The sequence below is a fragment of the Bactrocera tryoni genome, chromosome 4 (assembly GCF_016617805.1).
Source record: "Bactrocera tryoni isolate S06 chromosome 4, CSIRO_BtryS06_freeze2, whole genome shotgun sequence".
Classification (NCBI taxonomy): domain Eukaryota; kingdom Metazoa; phylum Arthropoda; class Insecta; order Diptera; family Tephritidae; genus Bactrocera; species Bactrocera tryoni.
Genome location: NC_052502.1, coordinates 76,338,572 through 76,363,355, shown reverse-complemented (window position 1 = coordinate 76,363,355; position 24,784 = coordinate 76,338,572). Strand labels below are relative to the sequence as shown.

General features: G+C 34.1%; 4 protein-coding genes across 4 annotated transcripts; 2 read left to right on the top strand and 2 right to left on the bottom strand.

Annotated features, from left to right (window-relative positions):
- Positions 1–3,470: 3,470 nt before the first annotated feature.
- Positions 3,471–8,346, bottom strand: LOC120775317 (leucine-rich repeat-containing protein 58). The gene is made up of 3 exons (XM_040105453.1): positions 7,353–8,346; positions 4,344–4,560; positions 3,471–4,264 (listed from the first exon to the last, which is right to left on the bottom strand). The coding sequence occupies exons 1-3, from the start codon at positions 7,838–7,840 to the stop codon at positions 3,902–3,904; spliced, it is 1,068 nt and encodes a 355-aa protein (XP_039961387.1). The 5' UTR covers positions 7,841–8,346; the 3' UTR covers positions 3,471–3,901.
- A 3,606-nt stretch (positions 8,347–11,952) lies between these two features.
- On the top strand, positions 11,953–14,218 carry LOC120775318 (serine/threonine-protein phosphatase 6 catalytic subunit). Its single transcript, XM_040105455.1, has 4 exons — positions 11,953–13,164; positions 13,235–13,393; positions 13,447–13,601; positions 13,662–14,218. Exons 1-4 carry the CDS (start codon positions 12,871–12,873, stop codon positions 13,963–13,965), a joined length of 912 nt encoding a protein of 303 aa, XP_039961389.1. The 5' UTR covers positions 11,953–12,870; the 3' UTR covers positions 13,966–14,218.
- A 4-nt stretch (positions 14,219–14,222) lies between these two features.
- Positions 14,223–16,252, bottom strand: LOC120775316 (N-chimaerin). Its single transcript, XM_040105452.1, has 4 exons — positions 16,082–16,252; positions 14,896–16,023; positions 14,726–14,831; positions 14,223–14,662 (listed from the first exon to the last, which is right to left on the bottom strand). Exons 1-4 carry the CDS (start codon positions 16,146–16,148, stop codon positions 14,503–14,505), a joined length of 1,461 nt encoding a protein of 486 aa, XP_039961386.1. The 5' UTR covers positions 16,149–16,252; the 3' UTR covers positions 14,223–14,502.
- A 170-nt stretch (positions 16,253–16,422) lies between these two features.
- On the top strand, positions 16,423–22,889 carry LOC120775315. The gene is made up of 2 exons (XM_040105451.1): positions 16,423–18,052; positions 21,410–22,889. The coding sequence occupies exons 1-2, from the start codon at positions 17,048–17,050 to the stop codon at positions 22,865–22,867; spliced, it is 2,463 nt and encodes an 820-aa protein (XP_039961385.1). The 5' UTR covers positions 16,423–17,047; the 3' UTR covers positions 22,868–22,889.
- Positions 22,890–24,784: the final 1,895 nt, after the last annotated feature.

The window sequence follows — 24,784 nt, the reverse complement described above, 5'->3', positions numbered from 1 at the left end:
TTTATTGCAAATTTTAATATTCCTTTTTTATTATTTTAATACCTTTTTTTTCTACCTATTTATTTTTTGAATTTTTGTTTTTAGAATTCTATTTTTTTGTTTTGTGTTTTATAAATAATTTTTCCTCCCTATTTATTTTTTTTTTTAATTTTCTTTGTAATTCTCATTTTTTGTTTTGTGTTTTATAAATAAACATATTTTAATGCGACTTAATTTTCTTTTCCACGTATTTATTTATTTTTATGTTTTATTTATATTATATTTTAGATATATTTTTATAATTAAAATTTTGATTTATTTATATTTACATTTTTTTTTAATAAATTTTTTTTTTCAATATTATATTGAAAAATATTAAAAATGGACTAGTTTCAATGTAGTTGCGTTTAATTTTCTATTAATTTATGGTATGTAATAAATCCATTTTTTTGTTTTTTAATAAATTTAATTTTTATAACGCTTAAATTTTTAATAATTTTTTTATTTTATTTTTTGTTTTTTTTTATTTTATTTTTTATAATGCATAGATTTTTTTGTAACTGTATTTTTTATTAATTTGTATTTTTTAGTAATTTTGTTTAATTTTTTCAATAATATTATATTGAGAAATATTTAAAATTAAAATCTACAATTTTGTGAGTGTGGTCTTTTTTTTAAGTTACATTTAGCGCGTTTTAGCGATATTATGTACTTATTTGAGATACTGACGCCCATCCAACACAGTAAAATCATTGGCTTTTTATAAAATTTTCTTTTATTATTACTCTCTGAATTTTTGAAAACCGTATAAAAATAGATAACACAGTCATTGCAATATAAAATGCATACCTGCTTTTGTAGTTCAAAATTTTTAAAAATTTTGAATTTATAGCAAGTATAATATTTGTATGTATAATTGCGATTCCATCCGTTAAAGCACACAATGCAAATTAAAAAATCGACTGCGAGAACTCCTAATCGTCCGCACACTCATACGATCACCATTTCACATCTCTAACCAATATTAAATACCCTTTGATACTTAGTATTTTTTCTAACAAATTTTTAATTTTCTTAATAAGAAAAATATATTGTTTTGACATTTCGCTTTGTACAATGGAAATATCATTAATATGAAGAATAGCAAATTAAAAAGCACTGTTACTTAATCAGCTAAAACGGCAACTTGTTTACTTTAACTTAAAATCAGAAATAAGCAACAAAAATTTAACAGAATACAAAATAACTAAACATATTTCTTGAAACAGTGTTGCATTTTGCATCTATATACATACTCTATAAAGAAATGACAAAAAATTCGAAACTTTTGAAATTGTAACACCAATAGCACAAGAACAGCAGTAAACATGCTTAGAACAGCGTGAAAATAAATTAAAAAATAGTTATATAAATATATTTACAACTTATAAATAAATTTAAATGGATTATCAGACAAACATTCATATGTATTACTTTAATATATACATATTATGCATATACAGATAATGAATATAAACGTAACCCTAAGCGAAAGTTGCAAAAACTGTATAATTTGAAAAAAACAAAACCAAACAAAAGAAAAATATTACAAAAAAGCGACACATGGTTAGTTAAATAATAAAAAAAAACATACATTTAATGAAAAAAAACATAAAACTAGCAGAAGCGTTTAATAGTAAAAATAAATATATGAATATAATACATTAAAAATATGTATGTATGTATGATGATTTCGATATTCATTATTACAAATAGTAATAAAGAAATAATAACAAATAAATGAACTTAATATAAAAATCTTCAAACTTTAATTAACCTTAAGTAAATGCAACTAATATAACAGTTAAGAATAAAACAACAGTAAAAAGTCGTAAACCAGGAAACTGAACGCTACAGCAAGAAATGAAATGAAATGAAATGATTAAGTGGCGGCGAAGACGTGTAAAAATAATAAATATGCAACAAAAACAAACAACACTGTTTCTATTACAGTTAGGTGACTATATTTGTTTACTCGCCTAAAACTAGCAAATTTACGCGATTTTTTAATTATTTTTTTACAATATGTGCCCCAAAACAAATTCATATAACAAGCAGCGTTATCTATTGAAAATTTACAGAATTAAAAAGATACTTTCACCCCCCTTCAAACGCAGCTAACTTCATGCAAATCGCATGACGGATGTTAGAAACCAAAAAATATTGGGTAGTCGAAAAAGTATTTTCGCATTTCTAATCAAAATCAAATTATTATATTTTTATTTTTATAATGAACTTTATTAAAAAAATTGTACCATTTTGGTCGACCACTTTTTGCTAGAGACATTATTCCATCAGTGTACAACTGGTTTCTCGACGAAAAACTGCGACAAGTAATTTTCACAGGAGCCAACTTTACCCCATTAAGGGAGTTTTGCATTGATTGAAACAAATAGTAGTCCAATGGTGCAAGGTCAGGGCTATATGGTGGATGCATCAAAACTTCCCAGCTAAGCTCTCCCAGTTTTGCCGAGTCATCAAAGATGTGTGTGATCTAGCGTTGTCGTGATGGAAGACAAAGCCCTTTCTGTTGATCAGTTCTGCCCGTTTTTTTTTCGATTGCTTGCTTTAAACTCATCAGTTGTTGGCAGAAAAATGTAGAATTAATCGTTCGACCAGGCTGGAGCAGCTCATAGTGGATGATTCCTTTCCAATCCCACCAAACGCTCAGCATAGCCTTCCGAGGCGTCAATCCTGGCTTTGCAACCATTTGTTGAGCTTCACCACGCTTGGACCATGATCCTTTTCGCACATTATTGTCGTATTTGATCTACTTTTCGTCTCCTGTTACCATTCTCTTCAGAAATGTTTCGATTTCATTTCGTTTCAGCAAAGAATCGCAGATGTTAATTCGGTCCATTAAATTTTTCACAGACAATTCATGTGGTACCCAAACATCGAGCTTCTTTTTGCACCCAGCCTTTTTTAAAAGGATCAAAAAACCTTTTGATGATGAATGTTAAGTTCCTTAGCGATGTCATGGCTGATTACGTGACGGTCTGGTCAATCTTTTCCATAATTTCATCGACTTTTTCAACGATAGGTCGACCAGAGCGAGGTACATCTTTCACATCGATATTTCCAGAACGGAAGCGAGCGAATTGATACAGGATCGTTTCCGTAAACTTCACATATTTCATTGGTGGCTTGCGTGGCATTCTATCCTTTTCTAAACAAAATTTCAAAATATAGCGAATTTCTTAATTATTTTCACTTATTTTTGAACAGCTGTAACTTTTTTCAACTTCCCCGAACTAAATTTTTTTTGTTAAATGAAGCTTAAAGTTTCACCTTTCCAACCATATTAGTGTATGACACAATGTGATTGGTAGCACTTGGAGATATACGACTGTAAAGACATCTATTGACAAAATACGAAAAGACTTTTTCGACTATCCAATATAATGTGCGAATATTTCTATATATCTATCACTTTTAGAAGCCACTTAGTATAATATTTACCGTTTGCTTTTATTTATTGTAGAAAATAATTACCCAAGATTTCTTTCTCGTTGACGAGCGGGCTTCATAGACCCCTCGTAGGTTAGGTCTTAATAGTTCAGTTCTATGCAATCAATGCAAATTTTATTAAATCTTTTATAAATATAAAATTCTTCAAAAATTCTTTATATTATTTTGTAGGTATGTATGTGTATATATAAAAATGCGCAGCATTATTCAAACATTTTTCACAGACTCGCTTATTCAGACCGCATATCTCATGGCAATAAAGTAAAATAAAAAAAAATACCACCAAATAGCAGAATATTCAAATAATGAATTTTCCAAAAGGTCTGTTGGTAACTTTTCTCCAAATTCCAATCAAAAACCAACAAGTAATTCTAGTATCCGTCAATAATGTTGACCGCACCCAGTACTCCCATCAGCCGAGCAACACCTTACGCATCATATAACCATTAGCACCGCTCGTTTGTGGCAGCTCTGGCTCTGGCTCAATGCACTTGGAGGAGCATAAATAATGCAGTAACGGTACACGATATTTGCCACAGAAGTCCACAAATTTGATATGCTCCACGCGATTGTCGAAGAATACACCCTTGCATTTGGGATTTACACAACAATTGGCGCTCTGTAGATAGTCATTGACCGTGCGCGGCACAATGCCCGGACCGAAGGGTATGCCGGTACACTTGACGACACGCGCAGCGAACTCCATCAGTGTAGGCGGCTTCATAGCGATATCTTGCACGAAACGCACCACCAAAGGGTTGTCGCGCAAGCTCAACTGCAAAAATAGATAAAAATAGAAATATGTAAAAATCATACGAATCGCTTAAAGCTGTTAAATATGCGTGTCTACACACCTCTGTTAAATTTTTCAATGCGATAATATCTTTTGGCAAGTGTCTTAGGCGATTTTTGTGCAACAACAATGACTTCAGGCTGTTCAAATGCGCGATGCTGGTTGGTAAATTCTCAATGACATTGTCGCACAGCACGAGCGCCTGCAGTTGGCTGAGCATGCCCACGGAGTCGGGCACATCGCTGATTTGATTGCCGCCTAGCGAGAGAACCTGCAAGCTGGAAATGAGCGTATATTTAATATGTATTTTTTGATTTTTTTATGAGCAAGCGAGTAAAGTTTAGAGCTACAGATTTGGAGCAGTTGCTAAGCAGCATTGCACAATAAATAATTTAGTGTGCACATTTTAAATTCAAATTTGTAGTACGAATTACATAAACAACAGCTGATTCAAACATAACACCATAAATGATCAGCGTGTCGAGCTGAGTCGATTTAGCCATGTCTGCCAATCCCTCAGCCAGTCTGTCTTTCTGTTTATATGCGAACTTGTCCTACAATAACAGACTACTATATCCGAAAAAAATTTCATTTTCCAAGGTACCGTAATATCCAACTATATAGAGCTTTAAAAGTCAAATTCTTGTATGGAAACATTTTTATTTGTGCGGTTATAGCTTTGTGCAACCGAAGTTAACATTTTTTTATTGTTTTCGTTACAAAGAAAAAACTATTGCGCTTAGCTACAAGTTATGCAATAAATACTGGTATATACGATTTAAAAAGTCGAAAATAATGAAATTGCGTTAGTAACACTTTCTGTTTTTAACATCTTGCTCCACACTATCGCACGCAGATAACATCTGAATCCGCATAGAATCAAAAGTTTTATTTATGACGCACTTAGGTCTAGCATTACGTACATACATATGCATAAATGTACATACATACATACATATGTACATGCACAGCTGTTCACATACAAATGTCAATTTTTGATTCAAACGTCTCCTAATACATTGAAGAGCCGCCAAGCATCTATTGCCTTTTGTGCATAATAGTATTATTTATGATTTTGTTATAGCTTTATTGTATTTTTTAATTTATGATTACACAAAGATTCTTATCGCCAGACAAAGGCTGTCTATCGTTAAGCACAAACAGGCAATAGTGCCATTAATTTTTTTGTTATTGCGTTGGTAAACACACTTTTGATGTAAAGGCTGACATGATAAGCGCCGGCCCACACAACAGCGTATGTCAAAATGAGAGTTAGATAAATGGAAAAACTCTAGAAAACAATTAATTTAAAAAACCGAATTGCGTTTGACACATGTTCAAATGCCATTGAAAGTGAAGTGCTTAACTACGTATGTATGTATATGATGTGTGGGATTTCTGGTACTTTTTACGTTTTTTACATTATTAGTTTTAAATTGTATACGCATATATTAAAAGTACTGTAATTGCATCTTGGTAGCTGTCATGTTATTAATTTACTATGCGGCTATTGTTATTACTCATATTAATTTGTATCAGTTATCGTTATTGCTTGTTATCACTAACATGTTATCGTTTTTTCATATTGCAGGCCAATAAAAACAACTCAAGTGTTGTGCGTTAAACAAATAATCGTTAATAATTACATACATATGTATATGATATTTTTGTATGCAAAAACTTAAAAAGAAATTGATTTATTGAGGAAATTACTAATTCCTGCAGAAAATCTGTTTACAACCGAGGATTTGAAAACAAAATGTGGCTGAATGAAATTGTTTACATTCAATATTGAATATGAGTTCAAATAATCGTTAACCGTGAAAACAATGGGTGCGGGTGTCAAAGCATTTAAGGTACCTTAAAATTGTGTTGAAAATTGATTTTCCGGGCTTTCGTAATAAATGTTATATCTTTGCAAACTTTAGAAGCCACCACGCCCACTGCAGTTGGATCTACGTACGCGGAACTCAGCCGTTTTTTATGCGTCCAAAGGCTGTCAACTCGACAGCATTCAAAATTATCTCAACGACAACAACAACAACAACTATATGAAAGAAAATCAAACGCTGCGCTAATGCAATTCGCTGTGGAATATTTCCGACTGAATTTTTAATCAAATATGCGTAATATCACACGTGTCAGTTCATAAATTGATTCGAAAACATAAAACTAGCTTAAATATTCAAATATAACGCCTTACATGCTACTAATGTAAAAAGAAGATCATGTTAAGAAGAGCACATAGCGGAATACTCACTAACCTAGTCGCGAATCAGAGCGTGACAAGCAACTTGTTCACTTTAGCCCCTGTTGGAAGTACAGAGTGAGTAAATAAGCATTATTTCTTGGATTTACGCTCTCATACATAGGCATGCATGCATGTTTGTATGCATACATATACATATGTATGTATGTGAAAAAATCTTTTCAATAAAAGTTAACGGCGCGGTACCAAACGTATTTCATAGATAATCAGCATCTGTAGTCAGATTTTCTTAACATATAATATAAGTCTATACGTATAACGCTGTTCGAACTGATAATCTTCGACCGAAAAGGTTCAGTGCGGCTTTCAAAGTTTTAAAAGGAAAAATAGCTGATATGACAAAGTTTTTTCACAGACAGTTTTATATAAAATTAATTTCATAACTGTTGTTTAGTTAGACAACCTTCATACAAGTACATACATTTGTGCATACATACATATGTAAGTAGTAAACCCATTTTGTTATTGTATGATATGTTTGTATGCATATAGTCAGGGCCGTAGAAAGAAAACCAGGGCTAGAAGATTACGTAGGATTGTAGCGAATTGTTGGAGAAACAAAACCTGCCAGGTCCCGGTTGGAATTGTCCCCTTGTTCACTGTACAACGATCCAGCGCGTGGATAGTTTTTTTGCTGCGAAAATACTGCAGATTCCGACTATTATAAAAAGTTACTATTGTAGAAGCAGATACACACAACAAAAAAAAATATATTCACACATTAATTTCTTAAAAACGCACAACTGTCATTTCTATCAACTCGCACAATATCAAATTCAATAACGTAACACTATTGCCCACCTTTGCATTTTCCATATATCCTTCGAAATTGCTGTTATCCTATTTGCGCCGGCGTAGAAGTAGCGTAACTGGCGCAGCTCTAGCACCTGCTCAGGGAAGTGCGTCAGCTGATTGCCGCTCAAATTCAGCTCCTTCAAGGCTGAGTTGCGCATCACAAACGATTTCGGCAATGATTTGTTGGACAAGTTGTTATTTTTGGCAATCAATGTGACTAACGGTAAATTGCAAATAGCCTCAGGCAATTGTGTCAAACAATTGGAGCTCAAATCCAGTACTTTCAAATTGACGAATTTAGTAAGCGCTGGCGGCAGTTGTGTGAGTCGGTTATGATTCAGCAGCAACGTCTCGAAATCCTTGTGTGTTTTGAGCGCCTTCTTCGCATGCAAATCGTCTTCCAGTGTGATTACGGTGAGGTTCATACGTCCATAATCCAGTGTTTTTTGCTCCCGCGAGTCTGTGTCGCTGCTGTCTGATGTATATACTTCCATTTTTCTTAATAATTTTTATTTAATTTTCTTGTGTATAATTAATTTAATATTTTCAAAGTTTTTCCAGTATTTTTTTTAATATAGTATAAATAAATTGATTTATTTTTGGTTTTTTTTATTAACGATTAGAAAATAGTAATTTTGTACAATTCGTGCTTCAGTTTATATTTAGTGCATAGTTCCGCGCGTGTACGTCTTACTTCACTGACTGTTGTTCAATATTTTAATTCAATCATTTATTTCAATTGTCGATTGCCTATTACTCAACTGAGTACGCGTTGTGTTGTGTGAGCATGAAATGATTATTATACTTATTCTCAATTAAGCTTCTTCGCATAAAGCATGCGCTATTTAAGTTAACTAAAGCGAAGCTACTCCGTCTGATGATTGCACACTAAGTATGGTAAACATTCGTTGGGGGCAGCCGCTGTATTTCGCCCTCGCGTGTTCACTTCGACAACGACAACACGACTGCTAGTTCTGATCAGTACGGATTGGATGTTGGCTCCGCTTTTATTTCGGGCGATTAGTATTGTCAATGTATTTAAGGTATTATAAATAAAAATTTTGGCAGTAAAAAGCTCTCGGCACAACAGACGAGAGCGATAAGCCTTAGATGCGACTCCAGCCCAAGTAAAAACTGTTTTTTACAACGATCATAGAAAAAAGACGGCAGAAAAGCATACGCGAGCGAAAAACGGTGGGCGGGAATAAGGCTTCACACAAGCACCTAGAGCATATAGCTGAGTTAGGAAGGAATTGGTATTAAAATATTTGTATGTTTGCACTTCAGACGATATGGAACTGTCCAGCTCAAATCGGATCTTGAGTGTATACTCGATATTCATATAGAGCCTATTATCACCGTCACTTCCAACTGTGGCCACTCGCCGTTGAAAATTCGACATGTAGACTCCTCTTCTTTTCGTAACGCCATTAGAACTTTCAAACTGCAGTTTCTTTATGTCAGGTCTAACTTAACTTAACCCTTTTTGACCGAGCCATTCTTTATTTTGGTGATGTGCGCGTTGTTTTTATTCAATATATACAGATGGCTTGTTACTCGATCATTACCATCTGTAGTAATATTTTTTTTTCGGATTTGAGGTAATTTTACACATAATAATTAGGTTCGTAACCAGGTACCTGTTTTTGGACCTCCTGCAGATCTGCTGCGGAATCAAGGCAATCCAAAATTTTTCACAATTAATTTCTACAAATGTACATATTTTCAAGTTACTCATTAAATTAAATGCCATTTAAAAAAAATCATGTTTTTTTCTGACTGAAAATTGGTTATGGCCTCTTAAGCCGTCTCAGCAAGCCGTACCTGCTTTTCATAAAAAAATAAAATACTTTTTTCGATTTTTTCTATCCACCAGGAGTAGTCTCGGCTGCGACTGAAGTCTATGGATATGCAATCCTTGCCATGCGCTGCTATTATAAACCCTCCCATTAAATAGTATGCCCGACTTCTCTTCAATCGTTCTTGCCCTGTGCATAACTAAAGATTAAGTAAAAAGCTCCATCTAACATTGTTGCTCGGAGTATATTTATTAATGTTGATTACTATTGCGATTTATAGCCTTGTTTTTCACTATAATTAGCTGAAACGTATGTACATACATACATATGTATGTACAAACAGATGCGCGTGTAAACTTCCTTTTTTGCGGTGATATCAGTCGGTAATCATTATCAGTGCCATTTGCACACACACATACAAACGAATTAATGAAAGCTTTCAATATTTTGTTGGGTTTAAACAAAATTCCATTATTCCGCAGTGCTAGTGTACTCAAGCTTGTTAAAGCTTAAAACTATGCTCATAAATAAAAATTTTATTTCAACATCTCTACAAAATCGGTTAAAGCTCTCTCGTAGCAACAGCTTAATATTATGTACTCAAAACATATACATATGTATGTATATACGTACGTACATACATATGTATTTCGTTGATGACTAGTGCGGTTTCTGAGTCCTTATCTCATATTACCGTTACACTTCAAATAACTGACATCTGTAAAATTTTCAAATTTTGGCGTTCTCATGCAATCTATTTCCCGTTACTCATGCAATCTATTTACCAAAATATCCAATTCTTTATGTGCAATATTTTTTCCCACCAAAAGTCTAATACTTACTAAATTTAGAAATATTACGAAGGAATATTTTTTAGGCGTTATGTAAGTTGTCTAAAATTTAAGTAATGGACTTCCAATTTGATTATGGTGCTAAGCGAACTCAAGATTAGAGGAGAAAATATGTTATCGCTAACGTATTGGTTTGTGGTCTACTTCACAATTTTTATTTATGACTTCAGTTATTTTGTTTTATCGGGACTAAGAAAAAAATTATTGTCCAAGATCTTTCATGAAAGCTTTCTAAGTTATTGGCTAGATAAGAGTTATTGACTATAAATTAAAAGTTTTTGGCCAGCCAAATATCACGTGTTCATTTTCCACACGCATTTGTGGAATTTGTATTCCAACGGTTAAAGGGTCAATTTTCAGAACATTTCAAAAAACATAATAAATAAATAAACAAAAAATACCGTTCTTTAATGGTAAAAAAAGTTTAGCTCGTCGAACTGTTATTCTAACGGTAATTTCACTATGGTAACTGTATATGAAATATGTATGTATGGTAACAGTTGTAGTTTCGCGCTCGCTTCTTTAAACTTTTGCTGTTTTGTAGCGACGGAAAACATCCCTAAACAAATAATTTTGAAAGGTGCTCAGCTGGCAGTTCTTGGCCGTATGAAAATCCGGGTGCGTTCCAGTAACGTAGCCCCGAATTTCATAGAATGGCTTTCTTTACACCCATGTATTGCACTTATTGACATTACGGCGCGCAAATAGTACCTAAGTGTTATTTAGCTTCCAATGGCGTAATGTTATCCCGAATGCTGATGAAATTTAAATCGACTGACGTGAAATTTAATAAAATTGTTTCATAAAAACTGTAAATTATTACTTTTTTGCACAAATTAATCATTGCAAACGTCAAATATGTTTGCATTTGCATATGTTTGTAGATAAGGCAATGTCACTTTGACAATAAAAAATTTTGTTCGGATCTATTGGTTGTAAACGTAAATAGTGGAAAATAGTTATATATGGGCATACGCCACTACCGAAGTGCATACGTATGTACATATGTATAAACATACAGACATATGTATATCTATAACATTACTGATAATCGCCGTCTACAATCAGACCTCCCCTCCCTACACATACACCCTGTAAATAACTATATTCATATTACATACATTTGTTTTTTCGTTAGGCGCTTATCAAAATGTGTACATACATATATACGTACGTACGTATATTCACACTTATGCCTTAATATACTCGTGTTTTTGTTTTCACAAGTATTTAAATATAGTAAACACCTTATACATACTTATATGTATATTTATAATCAAAAAATTAAGCAAGTCATCGCAATCAACTGCTAACCCAAACACAGTAAATAATTAGCGTGTGTTTATACACAGTGACCACACATGCAGTATTTATTGCATCTTTTCCGAAAGCAATGTTATATTCTCGTTCAAATCCTTTTTATGGTATTTTATTGTATTTAGTCCAAAGGAAATGTTACTAATAAAAGTTGCTCATATATACATCAGCTTATCTAGCTTCGAAATCTAATTTCGCCCGCTAATTAACTCCCTACTACAAAGATATTTTTCCCGTTTTTTCTTATCTTTTTTCAATTGTTTTTCTAAAATTGTTCGCCTTTCTTATCAATAATTAATAAGGTCTTATCAACCTCTAGTTTCATATAAAGTTCACCTCATACCAACAAATCCTATTTGAGACCAGACGTTGCCTGTATTTAGGGTTATCTTTGTACATTTATTTAATTATTATTTATTATTCGCATTAAAAATTATTTTTGCAAATTTTATGCAGATGTTGAAATTAAATTCCAATTTTTACCGTGCTTTAATATATACATACATACGAGTACATATGTATGGCATAACCTCAAATTGAATTTGAGATTGTCAATAAATTACGAAATGAAAACTTAATGTTGACGCGATCGGTAATACGTTCTTACGGTTCACGAAATTGTGTATTTGTCTTTGTCAAAGAAACGTTGTTGGCAACTTAGCAATAGGACGGTCAGCCATTAATTGAAACGCAGACGAAGGAACTTCAGACGTGTCCAAACACTGCACTGCTACGACAACAGGATCCCTCTTGAAGTTTCTCATTGAATGGCTGCATAGCAAGGCGTCCATGCTTCCCGTTAAGGAACACAATGGATCACTCTCGAAGAAGTTTCTGTTTTGATGCATTCGTAGAAATAATTTTTTGATTGCGTGGACGAGATTGCACAATACTCCGACCAGACTATGCACGGCACGTCATTCATAGTTATGTCATTATCACATTTACCGCCCTCCTCCTAGTAAATGGCGTACTTGGAGTCAAACAACCGCGTTTCCTGAATCTCCCGTTAGATTATTTTGACGTGTGTATGTGTTAGTTTCTATGCAAATTATTTCAAATATACAACAACACTGCAAGTTACCTAACTAAAGAAAGTAAGTTGGTTAAATAACCGGTTAATTACCCAACCGCTATCAGGGATTTCACTTAAAGTTTCTGCGAGTATATTACGACACTATTGACAATTGTAAACGGAACTATTGTGTATGTGTGATCGTTCATCTCTTTCTTACACAGTGAGCAGAATGAGTTGCATGGTAAGTTTCCGTGCTAATTCCTTCTATGAATTCGAGTTTCGGTAGCCGTAACGTTATAGTTGCATACAACGTAGACTTCATTACTGTGAACGACTTTTCAATAAGAAGCAGCACATATAATTCAACCGTTTGACATTTTCAACTGTCATCAGCACCTCTGCAAAAACAATAATTGCAGCCTGTGTTAGCACAAATCCACCCAAAGTTTAATATAGAATTTATCGCGAAATCTTCTAAAAATTAGTCTTAATAAAGCAGATAAAACAATAATTATTTTGTGAAAACTAAAATAATCAGAATGTCGGATCTCGATAAGTGGATTGAGACAGTTAAGGAATGTAAATATTTGCCAGAGAATGACTTGAAAAAGCTTTGTGATATCGTGTGTGAAATTTTACTTGAGGAATCCAACATACAACCAGTTAGCACGCCCGTCACAGTATGTGGTGATATACATGGACAGTTTTACGATTTGGAAGAACTTTTCCGCACAGGTGGTCAAATACCTGATACCAACTATATTTTCATGGGTGATTTTGTAGACCGTGGCTATTATAGCCTCGAAACATTGACACGTCTGCTTACATTGAAGGTGAGCTTTCAAATTCATTTGATTTATGTCATTTTTTCAACATTGATATATTCTTCGTTTATACTAATAGGCACGTTATCCTGACCGTATTACGCTGCTGCGTGGAAATCACGAATCGCGACAAATTACCAAAGTGTATGGCTTTTTCGATGAATGTTTCACAAAGTATGGAAACGCTAATGCATGGAAATACTGTTGCAAAGTTTTTGACCTGCTGACAATTGCTGCGGTTAGACTGGCAAAGATTTAAATTAAAATTTTGTACTAATCGTTTATTTTTAGATTATTGATGAGGAGGTGCTATGCGTGCATGGTGGCCTCAGTCCAGAAATTATCACACTTGACCAAATACGTACTATAGACCGCAATGGTGAAATTCCTTATAAGGGTGCATTCTGTGATCTCGTCTGGTCGGATCCAGAAGATATGGACCTGTGGTAAGTACAAAAAGGACGTTTGTTTTTTGCAAATTATGTTTAATACATGTGCATTTTTAGGGGCCAAAGTCCGCGTGGTGCTGGTTGGTTATTCGGCCAGCTTGTGACAAAGGACTTTATGAATATTAACAATTTAGAATTGATTTGTCGTGCACATCAGCTGGTTAACGAAGGTATTAAATACATGTTCGATAGTAAGCTTGTAACAGTGTGGTCAGCGCCCAACTATTGCTATCGTTGTGGCAATGTAGCTGCGATTTTGACGTTTAAAACTGCGAAAGATCGCACAACCAGTATTTTTAATGCGGTGCCAGAAACGGATCGAGTCATACCACAACAGAACACAACACCATATTTTCTGTAAAGAAACATATCTATTTGTCCACCCGCCCACTTGTGATTGCTCGTCGTGGAGTATTCTTTGCCTTTAACGTTTACGCTGTGTTCTTCTTTACTCCACGTTTTTGATATACTCGATTTACCCTAGATTCGATATATGTATAAGGATCAAAAAAAAAAAAATCTGTTAAACATACATATAATAACAATAGCCAAAAAAATATAAAATGTTCCAGTATTGGTACCAACTGCTGCAACTAGCCTGCAAAATATCACAACTTGTTTGAATGCGTATCATCATTTTTTATTACTACATAAAAAATACTTTGGTTTTATACATAAAAAAGTTGTATGAAATTTAAGAATGTGTAAAATTTGTTTTAAATATTCCTCAACTAATTTTAATGTATTTAAATTCGTGGCCTACGGCATTTACTCAAGCTATGTTACTTAATAATTTTTCGTAAATATTGCCTAAGACCTGTGTGATAAAAGTTGCACAGCTTCCTCAATTTAATGCCCTCTGCAATTAAATCGACGTAAAAGTGTGTATAATATGTGACTAAATGAAAATATCCGCGCAATTTGCAATTAATGTTGATAACATAAAAATCTCTTCCGTTAAATTGGTCAAATGCTGTGGAGTAGCTATCAGTGTTGGTGCAAATACAGTGGCTAAATTATGCTCGTTCATTTTGTTAGCCGCGTAATGGGAAGCCACTCTAAAAAAAGAATTCACAAAGTAATCAAGAAATAACAATTTAATTGGCTGAATGTTGAAATACCTTTTTAAATGCTCCGCCATAAATTTGAGGCAATTGTAATGCGCTGGCGGTAAACGTTTAGCCGCCTCAGTCATATTACTTATCTGCTCTGCAGCGTTAGGGCTTCCTATAAGAAGTAAAATGTTTTTTCAATAATTGCTAATAAACTTTCATAGACTTCAGTTAATTACTTGCTGCTTGCATAAAACTCGGGTAAGCCTGAAAAGTGATGAGCGGCACAGGCAGTAGACGCAGATAGAGTTTCAACGTGCCAGCTATCACATTTACATTGCCATAAGCGCCCTCTGACATGTCCGTCTTTTCGCCATCACGATCCAGCGCTAATTTGAGTGCGTCTATTTCATCTGCAAAGCCCGACACACGATATATACCCTCTTGCAACATACCACGTGCCTCAACCTCTTCCACACAACGTCTCACAACGAATGGTACACTGCTCTGATACAGCTGCACCACCGTGGTCAAATCAGTGCCAAATACACCACGTATGAGCTTCATATCCGGCACACATTTGGCCGGCACTAACTCTGCACATTTGAAATGCGCCATGAAACCGCATGCTTCACACTTCATTCCCTGTGCAGTGAAACCCCAAAGAAAATTCGCACAAAACTCACACCAATTGAGACCCTTAAAGTTATGCACCTTAAAGTTATGTGCCTTTTCATAGACAAGTGGTAGTATCAAGTCGGCGGTATCACTGGCGTCCTTCATTTTGTTGGTAACTTCTTTATTTATCGGCGCTTTCACACTATCGCAATCACCATTGACATCCGTGTTAGTAATTTCTATAACACCACAATTGTCTTTCGCTGACACCATTGACTTGCCAAGCTCATGGGATAATGCCCTCAATTTACGTCGGTTAAGTGTCATGTATGGGCTCTGTTGGTAGCAATTGCGCGTTTGCTGATTAATTTGTAGTATGATGGGAGCAGCATGTAATTGCATGTAAAAATTAACCAGGCCGTCAGCAACCAAATCGTGTATGGTATCATAGTGCTTAGATTGTTCTTGTAAGTAGTGTCCTTTGCCAGGTTTGTAATAAATCTTAAAATGTTTGGTACGATAATTAAAACGCACGCTTAAAGTAAAATAATCATCTGCTTTGGGACTACGACGCAACAAGTAAGTGCCATCTGTTTTATTGGACAAAAGTTGTTCAGCTTCTAGATGTCCCATTGCGCCGTGGTACTCTGGACCATAACAATGGCCTTCATTATTGATGACATTTAGTGTTAAGGGCCGTGTGCGGTGTAAAGGCTTGGGCGTGGGCGCTTCCAGCTGTATTTTATACACTAACAAAGAAACATATTAGCTGTGGTCAGGGATACAAGGCACATAAATAATACTTACACTCTGGTTTCCATACCTTCTGCACTGGTGAACTGGGCTCCACAGATATAGTGGAAGGTCGCGACATTGCGCTGCGATTTTCCGCCGTTCAATTTTTACTATTTTCTACAAGTTTGTATCATTTTTTGCAAATTAATCTGTTCGTTGAACTTTCATAGAAAATTGCATCCATAGAAAACTATATGAAGTTAATTGTCAAATATAATAGCAAAAAAACATACACATACACGGGAAACAGGGCGATCACGGTACAAGTACATAATTTAACATGTTTCTAGTGTAGTATAAAAGTTGTATTGATACAAAAATATTATTATTCGCTATGAAAGTATGTAATATATATACTATATATGTATATACATATATAGCAAAAAGTTGGTAAACAATTATTAATCGCTTGCATTCATAAAATGTTTGCTATATTGCAATCACTCTGTATTTTTATACTTGATAAACTGTCATGCCAACAACGTTGCTAACCCTGTTCAGATGAAATGAAAGAAGCAGGCATAACAAAACAAGAATTTTCCATTTGAAGTGTTTGATAAAAGAGAATCAGAAAAGGTGAAAAACGCTCATATCGGTGAAAAATCTGTGAAAACTATTAATCACGAATTTGTGTGAAGTTAGCAACGCGCGTGAAATTTTTATTAGTTATAAATTGGATCTATGACGAGTAGTACGTAAAAAAGTGAGAACGGACACGCAACCAAACAAGAAAAAGAAAACATTGAATAAGATTTTAAGAGGGGTGTGCGGTGCGTGCGGCGGTATCCAGACCTATAGAAGTGAGACCTTGAGAAAAAATACGACGAATATTGCTTAGGACAGTGTAGGGCGAAGCACCAAGGAATGGCGTATGATCTCCAGCAGCCATTGTGAATACAAAAAAATCGGAAAAGTTAATAATTATTTTACAAGTGAAAACTAGTTGTAGAGATATTGTACGAAAAGTGTTTGTCCATAATGCCAAAAGTAATGGGATCAATTGATGCGGAAGGGAATGTGACAGCCGGGTCACATAGTGGACGTGAGGCACGCAATTTAGCCGAAAAGCAACGCCGGGACAAAGTAAATGCAAGTATACGGGAACTAGCTAACATAGTGCCACAGGCGGCGGATTCATCGCGACGATTAGACAGGACCGGTATACTAAGGTGTGCAGCGCATGGCTTTCGTTTGCAATACATATTTGGTAAATCAGTGCCAAGAAAACAGACAATGACAGAGCTCTCACAAGATCCGAATTTTGCGGATGCGTTGACATACTTATTAGACAGCTTCTTTATAACACTAACCTGTCATGGACAAATTGTCGTAGTATCAAACAGTGTGGAGAAATTACTCGGACATTGTCAATCGGATCTCTATGGACAAAATATACTGAGCATAACACATCCAGACGATCATCCGAATATGCTGCAACAACTAATACCACGTGACATGGAAGCGCTATTCCGTTGCAGTCACGAATATCAAATGCAGCAGCAAAATAATGATAGTAACAGCAATGAAAACACTGATACGTTTTTGAAAGACATCAATGAACGCTTGCGTAATGATAAGCGTTCATTTGTTGTACGTTTAGCACGGGCGGGTACACGTTCAGAGGCGAATCGGAAGTATGAATTGGTCCGAATTGATGGCTGTTTTCGACGCAGCGACTACTCTTGCTCAAATGGCACATTTCCTATTGTTTCACATGTTTTGCGGCGAACACGTTACAATGGAACTGAAGGTGTCCATGCAATGCAGCATGATGTTATAGCACAAGCCGCACTGCACGGCATAAGTGGCAACGATGTGGTGCTTGTAGCTATGGCACGCATCATACATACACCAAAGATTACCCATTATCTAACGAGCGAGAATAGCGGACGCATGGAATATAGAACACGGCACTTAATAGACGGACGAATAATTGACTGTGATCAGCGTATCGGGCTGGTGGCTGGATACATGAGAGATGAGGTAAGGTTGTTTACCACCATTTTTAGCATTAGGCATAAAAAGTTAAAAATCACAGTTGCAAATATACACACACATATGTATGTGCATGTAGGTACATATTTATATGTAATATTGTAATAGATAATTAGACAAATTTGTGTGGCAACTAAGTGCTAAAAATGCAGGTATTGCCGTAAAGAGTCATTTAATAAATAAATATAAATAGCTCAATTATTTGCTTCGGGTAGGTTCGGTCGGTAGAAGTCTCGCTTTGCTGAAAGTGTATTTTTGCTCTGTTTGTTTCTCTTAGCCGCCTTATCAGTCAAAGTACACGTATTTGTATGTACATATGTTTATTGCTTTTAGATGATATTTGCGTTATTGATACAATTATTTGTATACTCGTACATATGTACATATATACGAGCGCTTATTCTGCTCAACAAATGAATACAAAACAGCTAAAAAGTATAAAACAAAACAACTAAACGATAAAATGTTTAGCATTTTTTATTTTGAACAGCCGAAAACAATATGGTTTTCTGTCCGTCTGTCTATTTTCATATGTACACACAGCTGTTCAGCAGACTTCAGAGCATAATATTTGATTTCTTGTTGTCAAAATGACTTTGCTGGATTAGTAGAATTAATTAATCCCACATTTAAATAATATTGTATTTAAGCATATTTTAATATGTATGGTTGTGTGTAGTATTTGTTTGCTATTCTGCTCAACGGTAAAGACATTCGCGTTAAGCGTATTGAACTGCCATTCAACCGAAAAAAATCAAATGATCAAGTAGGTAATCGCCCAAATCAAGAGACAAGAAAAATCAAAAAGCACTCGGGTTTTGATTTAACTCTTTTGATTTTACGTAAAAAATGTAAATTTTTATTTTTTTATATGTTCGAGGGTACGTACATATCTACATACATATGTAGGTATGTATGTGTTCAAACGGGTTTTGTGAAGTGTATGTATGTGTGCTAATAAAATAAAAGATTGACTGATTTTAATTTTATATGACCAAAATTATAATTTTGTTACATTGAAGAATTGGTGGTGGGAAGCATTTTTGAAGTAACAAATAATAAAAATAAAAGAATAGCTAACAATGGCGTTATGGCTTAACTATGTACAGCCGCACAGTTTATTAATATATTACAAGTATAACTTACTATAAAAAATTGCAAATCAGTAAATATGTACATACATACATATGTATGTATGTGTATGCATTCTACTAATGATAAGTTAGAAAATAATAAATTAAAATGGGCGCAGTGATTGTGTTGGTTAAAATGACACACATAAGTCTACATACACTTTGATGTAAACATGTATGTATGTATGTACATATATATTTAGGTATTTTGTTTATGGCATACTGTGAAAAAATGCTATATACATACGTGCGTAAACACACGTACCTACAAATATAAATATACATACATATTTATATATCTACAAGTAACAATTTGTATGCTTGCCTAAGATAGATATGTACATATGTATGTGAGTCGACGCACACCGCCAGCGCTATTAAATGGTTTGTTAGAAATAGAATTGGCTATAAATATTTATTTAGAACTATTTTATTCGCATGAGCTTTCACTTATTATTTTATTTATTAATGTTATTTTTATTTATCTTTCTTTTTTTTGCAATATTTTTCAAACGCTTGTAAATAAAACAATTTATCTAATCGCAGTCCGTGACCCCTGCGGGAGTTGCATATATGTAGAAGCTGTAGGTCTGTTGTATAGATGGGGGAATAGTAAAAGAACGCAGATACATTTATACACATACATAGTATGTACATATGTACGTAGCAGTTAATTTTATACAAGTAAGCATTCATAAAAAGAGACTTTCATTCATACAATATAATTAATAATGGTCTGGCGTGAGCCATCCCGACGGGTTTAGGCCAAGTTTTCACACATAATTAATTTCCTTGTTGACAAAGGTGTAGTTTTTTGATTTACAGTATAGCGCTGCAGCATTGACTGCATAAAAAAACATCATCAATTATTAAAATGGTTCATAGTATGTACATCTGTTTGTGATTGACACAAACAAATAAATTTTTATGTTTAAACATTGCATACATCATAAGTAAATATGTATAAGAATCGAACTATAAGTTTTTCACAATTTGAGGTTATGTTCGGCACTATCGTATGACGTCCGGTCTGTGGCTGTATGTTATATTTTATATTTGTTATAAGTAAATGCATACATACATAAATGTGTGTTTTGTGTATTTATATATTTGCAAATATGTTTCTAGTATGTAGCTTGATTAGATGGCAGAAGTACTGCAGATAGCATTGAGGAGTTCATGGTTTTTACGACCAATTATATGCGAAACTTTATCTACACTTGTATACATAGTATGTTTGTATGCGCGTGCTAATGTACGTATACATATGTATGTATGTAAATTGTGTCTGTATATTTCTATTTACTTATTTTAAGTCCTTCGTTGATAATTCTAGCATATGTATGTATGTATTTGGGTTTTTGTACTCATATACATACGTATATGATAAATATGTACATACATATGTGACTAGTAAAATAACTTCTAATTTTTATTTTTTGAATCCACAATTTATTTAATTTTTTATATTTATTAAATTCTTCTTATTTAAATTCATCAAATACAATGGCCCTGATATGTTCATAATAATTGAGGGACTAGTTCCGTATATACATATGTATATACAAACAGACAGACAGACATCACTTTGATTACTTGCATTTTATTTATTTTTACAAATAGTTTTTTTCTCAGTCGCACTTCTTTCGCAATTAAAATTTTTATTTCTTTGAAAAATAAGCAGGTTTTTTATCATAAATTCAAAATATTGCCACGTTGTCCTAGATAATGTATCAAATGAGGCTTGCTAAATGATAGACTATATATTTTATTACAAGAAAAGCTGGCAGCTCGTAATAAGCATATTCTTATTTTTTTCACTTTATAAAAAATAAAAGTATTTAAGATAAGCTCACTGTTTCTGGTACTAGGCATAGCGTAGAAATGCCAATAAAAGCTGTTATAACATTTTTTTCTATTCTATTTTTTTCTATTCAATTTTTTATATTCTACTTTTTTCTATTTTGTAGTAAATTTCTAAACAAAGATAAGCTATTGTAGGTGATATAATCGTTATTATGTACCTGTGTTTACTGTTAAATGTCAATGAGATGTCGTGAGTATGTGTGAGGGTTTGACTTCTTATGACATATTTGTTTACATTTTAGTTGAGGATTGTTTTCAGTCAAACAAAATAAATCATATTTTCCAGGATGTTACTGCTTTAAATTACTTATTAATGCACGCGTACTATTTTCATCTTCCATTGCAGGTCTACAATCTTAGCCCGTTCTCTTTCATACACCACGATGATGTGCGCTGGGTAATTGTTGCGTTACGCCAGATGTACGACAATTTTGACGAGCAAGGTGAAAGCTATTATCGCCTACTCGCACGGAATGGAACCTTTATTTATCTGCATTCGCAGGGTTACTACGATACCGTAGACACCGAGCGTAATGTCTACTCTTTCGTTTGCATCAACACGCTGTTGGATGAGGAGGAGGGCCGTTATTACATGGAGGATATGAAGCGACGCTTTTCTACAATTATACATTCGAATTTGCCCATCTCTTCAACGGTGGATGCACCTGCCTCTCACGATCCCGTACGTTTGGAACGCAGTGTAATGTTTTTAATTGACAATTTACAAACACGTCGTACGCAAGGTAATGGCACAGGCTGCGGTGAAGATACCGCTACACAGGCAGACAATGAGCGAACAAAAAGTCGACGTCTGATGTTGGTGCCGCCGGAAGTCTCCTCGGTGCGCAGCTCAATCATGCAATCGTTGTCCGTGGTGAATATTGCTGCTAAGAATTTGCGCAGAAATATACGACGAAAAGCGCGTAGAGATTTGCGTAGAGCGCAAAGAGGGCCGCAAAGCTGCAGCGATAGCAGTGATACATCCATCTCAATAGATAGCAGTGATGAAGATGTTGCGAATGATCAAAACACTGCTTCGTCCGATTCCATGTACATAGATGCAACGCAAGCGAATTTGATGCGGCCAAGCGTGCTGCAGATGAATACAGGGGCATCCACAAGTCAGCGGAGCGCGCTGGAACAGCGCCTAACTGCATCGACAAATGGTGAATTCGATGTGAACAATGCAACACATACACCCGCGTTAAAGCGTGCACGTGCAACGGTAATGGCAGCTAGTTGTAGCAGCGGCAATTGCAGCGGTGGCAAAAAAAAGAGCACCAAAATATACATTGAAGAAATCATTCATCAACCGAAAACTTGCATGAGCACGCTACTAACGCCACCCGCAACCACTATGCCAATTGCAAGTACGACAGAAATCCATGAAGTCATCAACAATTCTTTGGAGAACATCGATCAGTCACTGCAGAGCATACAAGCGAATGCACGCAATTTGTGCCAACAACATGCGCAATTTTTGCCTCTAAATGTGCCACAGAACTTCAATCAGCAACTGGATGAAATTATTGTGGAACATCAGCGTCAAGCTGAGCAGCTCATTAATATCAGAAATGAGTACGATGTACATTTGCAGCAACAGTTGACGCCACACCAACCGCCCGAGTTACAACAAACACAATTGCCCGCATTTGATGACTTAGCTGCTATAGATCTACCGCTATTGCCGCAGTTGGTATTTCCCGGCGATGAACAACCGCCGCACATCGATGCTGTGCCAAATGCCAGCAATTATATAGAGGCGAGTGCTACAATCCTTAGTGAGTTGGAAAAGCGGCTATAGTGTGTGTGCCAAGTTTGGCCGTGGTGGCTGGTCACTACTGTGACAATAACATTGTTGTAAGAGTTATTTGCGTATTCGCAGCGGTGGCGCCGACACCTTCCATTTGTGTCACAACACAGCGTAGTGTAACCGGAGCTGGTGAGTGTGCAGCTATTTTGTGTCTCATCGTGTTAATTCAACTACAAAAACACTTCAAACAACAAAAAGAAAAGTTCAAAACAAAACTAATTCACTAACAAACAATTTTCCAAACAACATTGATATAGTGTGCCAGGTGGTGGCGTAGAGCATATTTTTGGTGATTTCACTACAAAGAACAAAAAAATATTAAACTATGTGGTGGCTTAGTAGGATATTAGTACACTTAACCTAACTGGTGTTGAGAATTGTTGGCGTGCAGTTAAGATAACAAAAAAGAGTTATAATGTGTTGAGGCAAATAAGAAACAAAATGCAGCAATTAATTGACATTGAAAGTGAAGAAAAAAGTGTAAAGAAAGTTTTAATAATTGCACAATAATAAAGTCTTGATATTGTATAACGGGTTTTCAAGTGATTGTGCGTTTTCTGTGCACAAATGCCGGCACGAGCTTTTCGAGTTAAAAATAGATAAGCAAGTAGCTTTGAACAGGAAATGCTATATGCGCAGAATGTTTAAATGTGGAACATTTTTTACTAAATAAGCCTATCGCAGAATCTGTGAGTTACATAATACAAAATGTATCATTCGAACATTGTGTTTTTTTAATTGAACATTTTTATAGAAAGTGCAAGTGATAGTGCAAATAAATTTTATAATTTAATATAAAAAACAAAATTTTTTAAAATAATTTGATAACATTTTTTAATTCCCTTATACTTTGTGTAAAAAAAAGTTTACTGTGGTTTTCAACAACATAAAACCAAGTGCCAGCTAAATTTATAAAAAACAATTCTAAATGCATTATGAAGTAGTCATTTACATTTTTTTGTAATATTTGCATTTTATAAATTTTGCGATTAGAAACCCAAGAATAACCAAATAAAAAAATATTAAAAAAGTGCTAATAAATTTTTTTGAGTTCAAAATAATTAAACGAAAATTCTACAATTTTAATATTTTTCATAAATTATGGCAAACAAATCCATACAAAATTTGAAAATTTTTTTAAAGTAAATTTCGCTTTGAAACAAGTTGAAATGAAAAATTAATAAATTATTTGATTGTTCAGAAAAAATAGAATAAATAAAAAACAAGTTTGGCTAATAAACACTTGTGGTAACAGTCTTTAAAAACATTACACTAACATTGAAAGAATAGAAATTTCTTAAGAAGAATCTATAAAAAAACACACAAATATTAAAAAATCTCAAATTTATTTGACAATTGATTGAGAAATCGCGTAGACAGCTATGCAAACAATTTATTCAGCAAATTTAAAAAAAATGTATAAAACCGACAACAAGAGCGGTGGTTTGATAATACAAAAAGTAATATGCAATATTGGCCAAAAGTAAGAGCTTGCGCAGAGTATTTTTTATATATATTCGACAATTTATAATATTAAAAATTATATTTTTTATAAAAAATAAGCGAAATCAAATTAAGAAGATATTTTTCTTTACAAAAGCAAATAATTAATTAATGGTACTAAGATAAGAAATCATTGAAAGACTAATAATTTTAGCGTGCTGTGCAAGTTTTGAAAAGATTTTTTACAAAAAGTATAAACAAACATCTTGAGAGATAGAATGAACAATGTACCCAAAAAAGTATGTGAATATACATACATGACATTTATTTAAAAATAATATACATATGTATGTATATGTGTACACATATAAAAATTTTGCTTGGAAATTATATACAACATAATATATGTATAATATATAACGCGGTTCGGTAAAAAATATATAACAAAAAAAATATATATATATT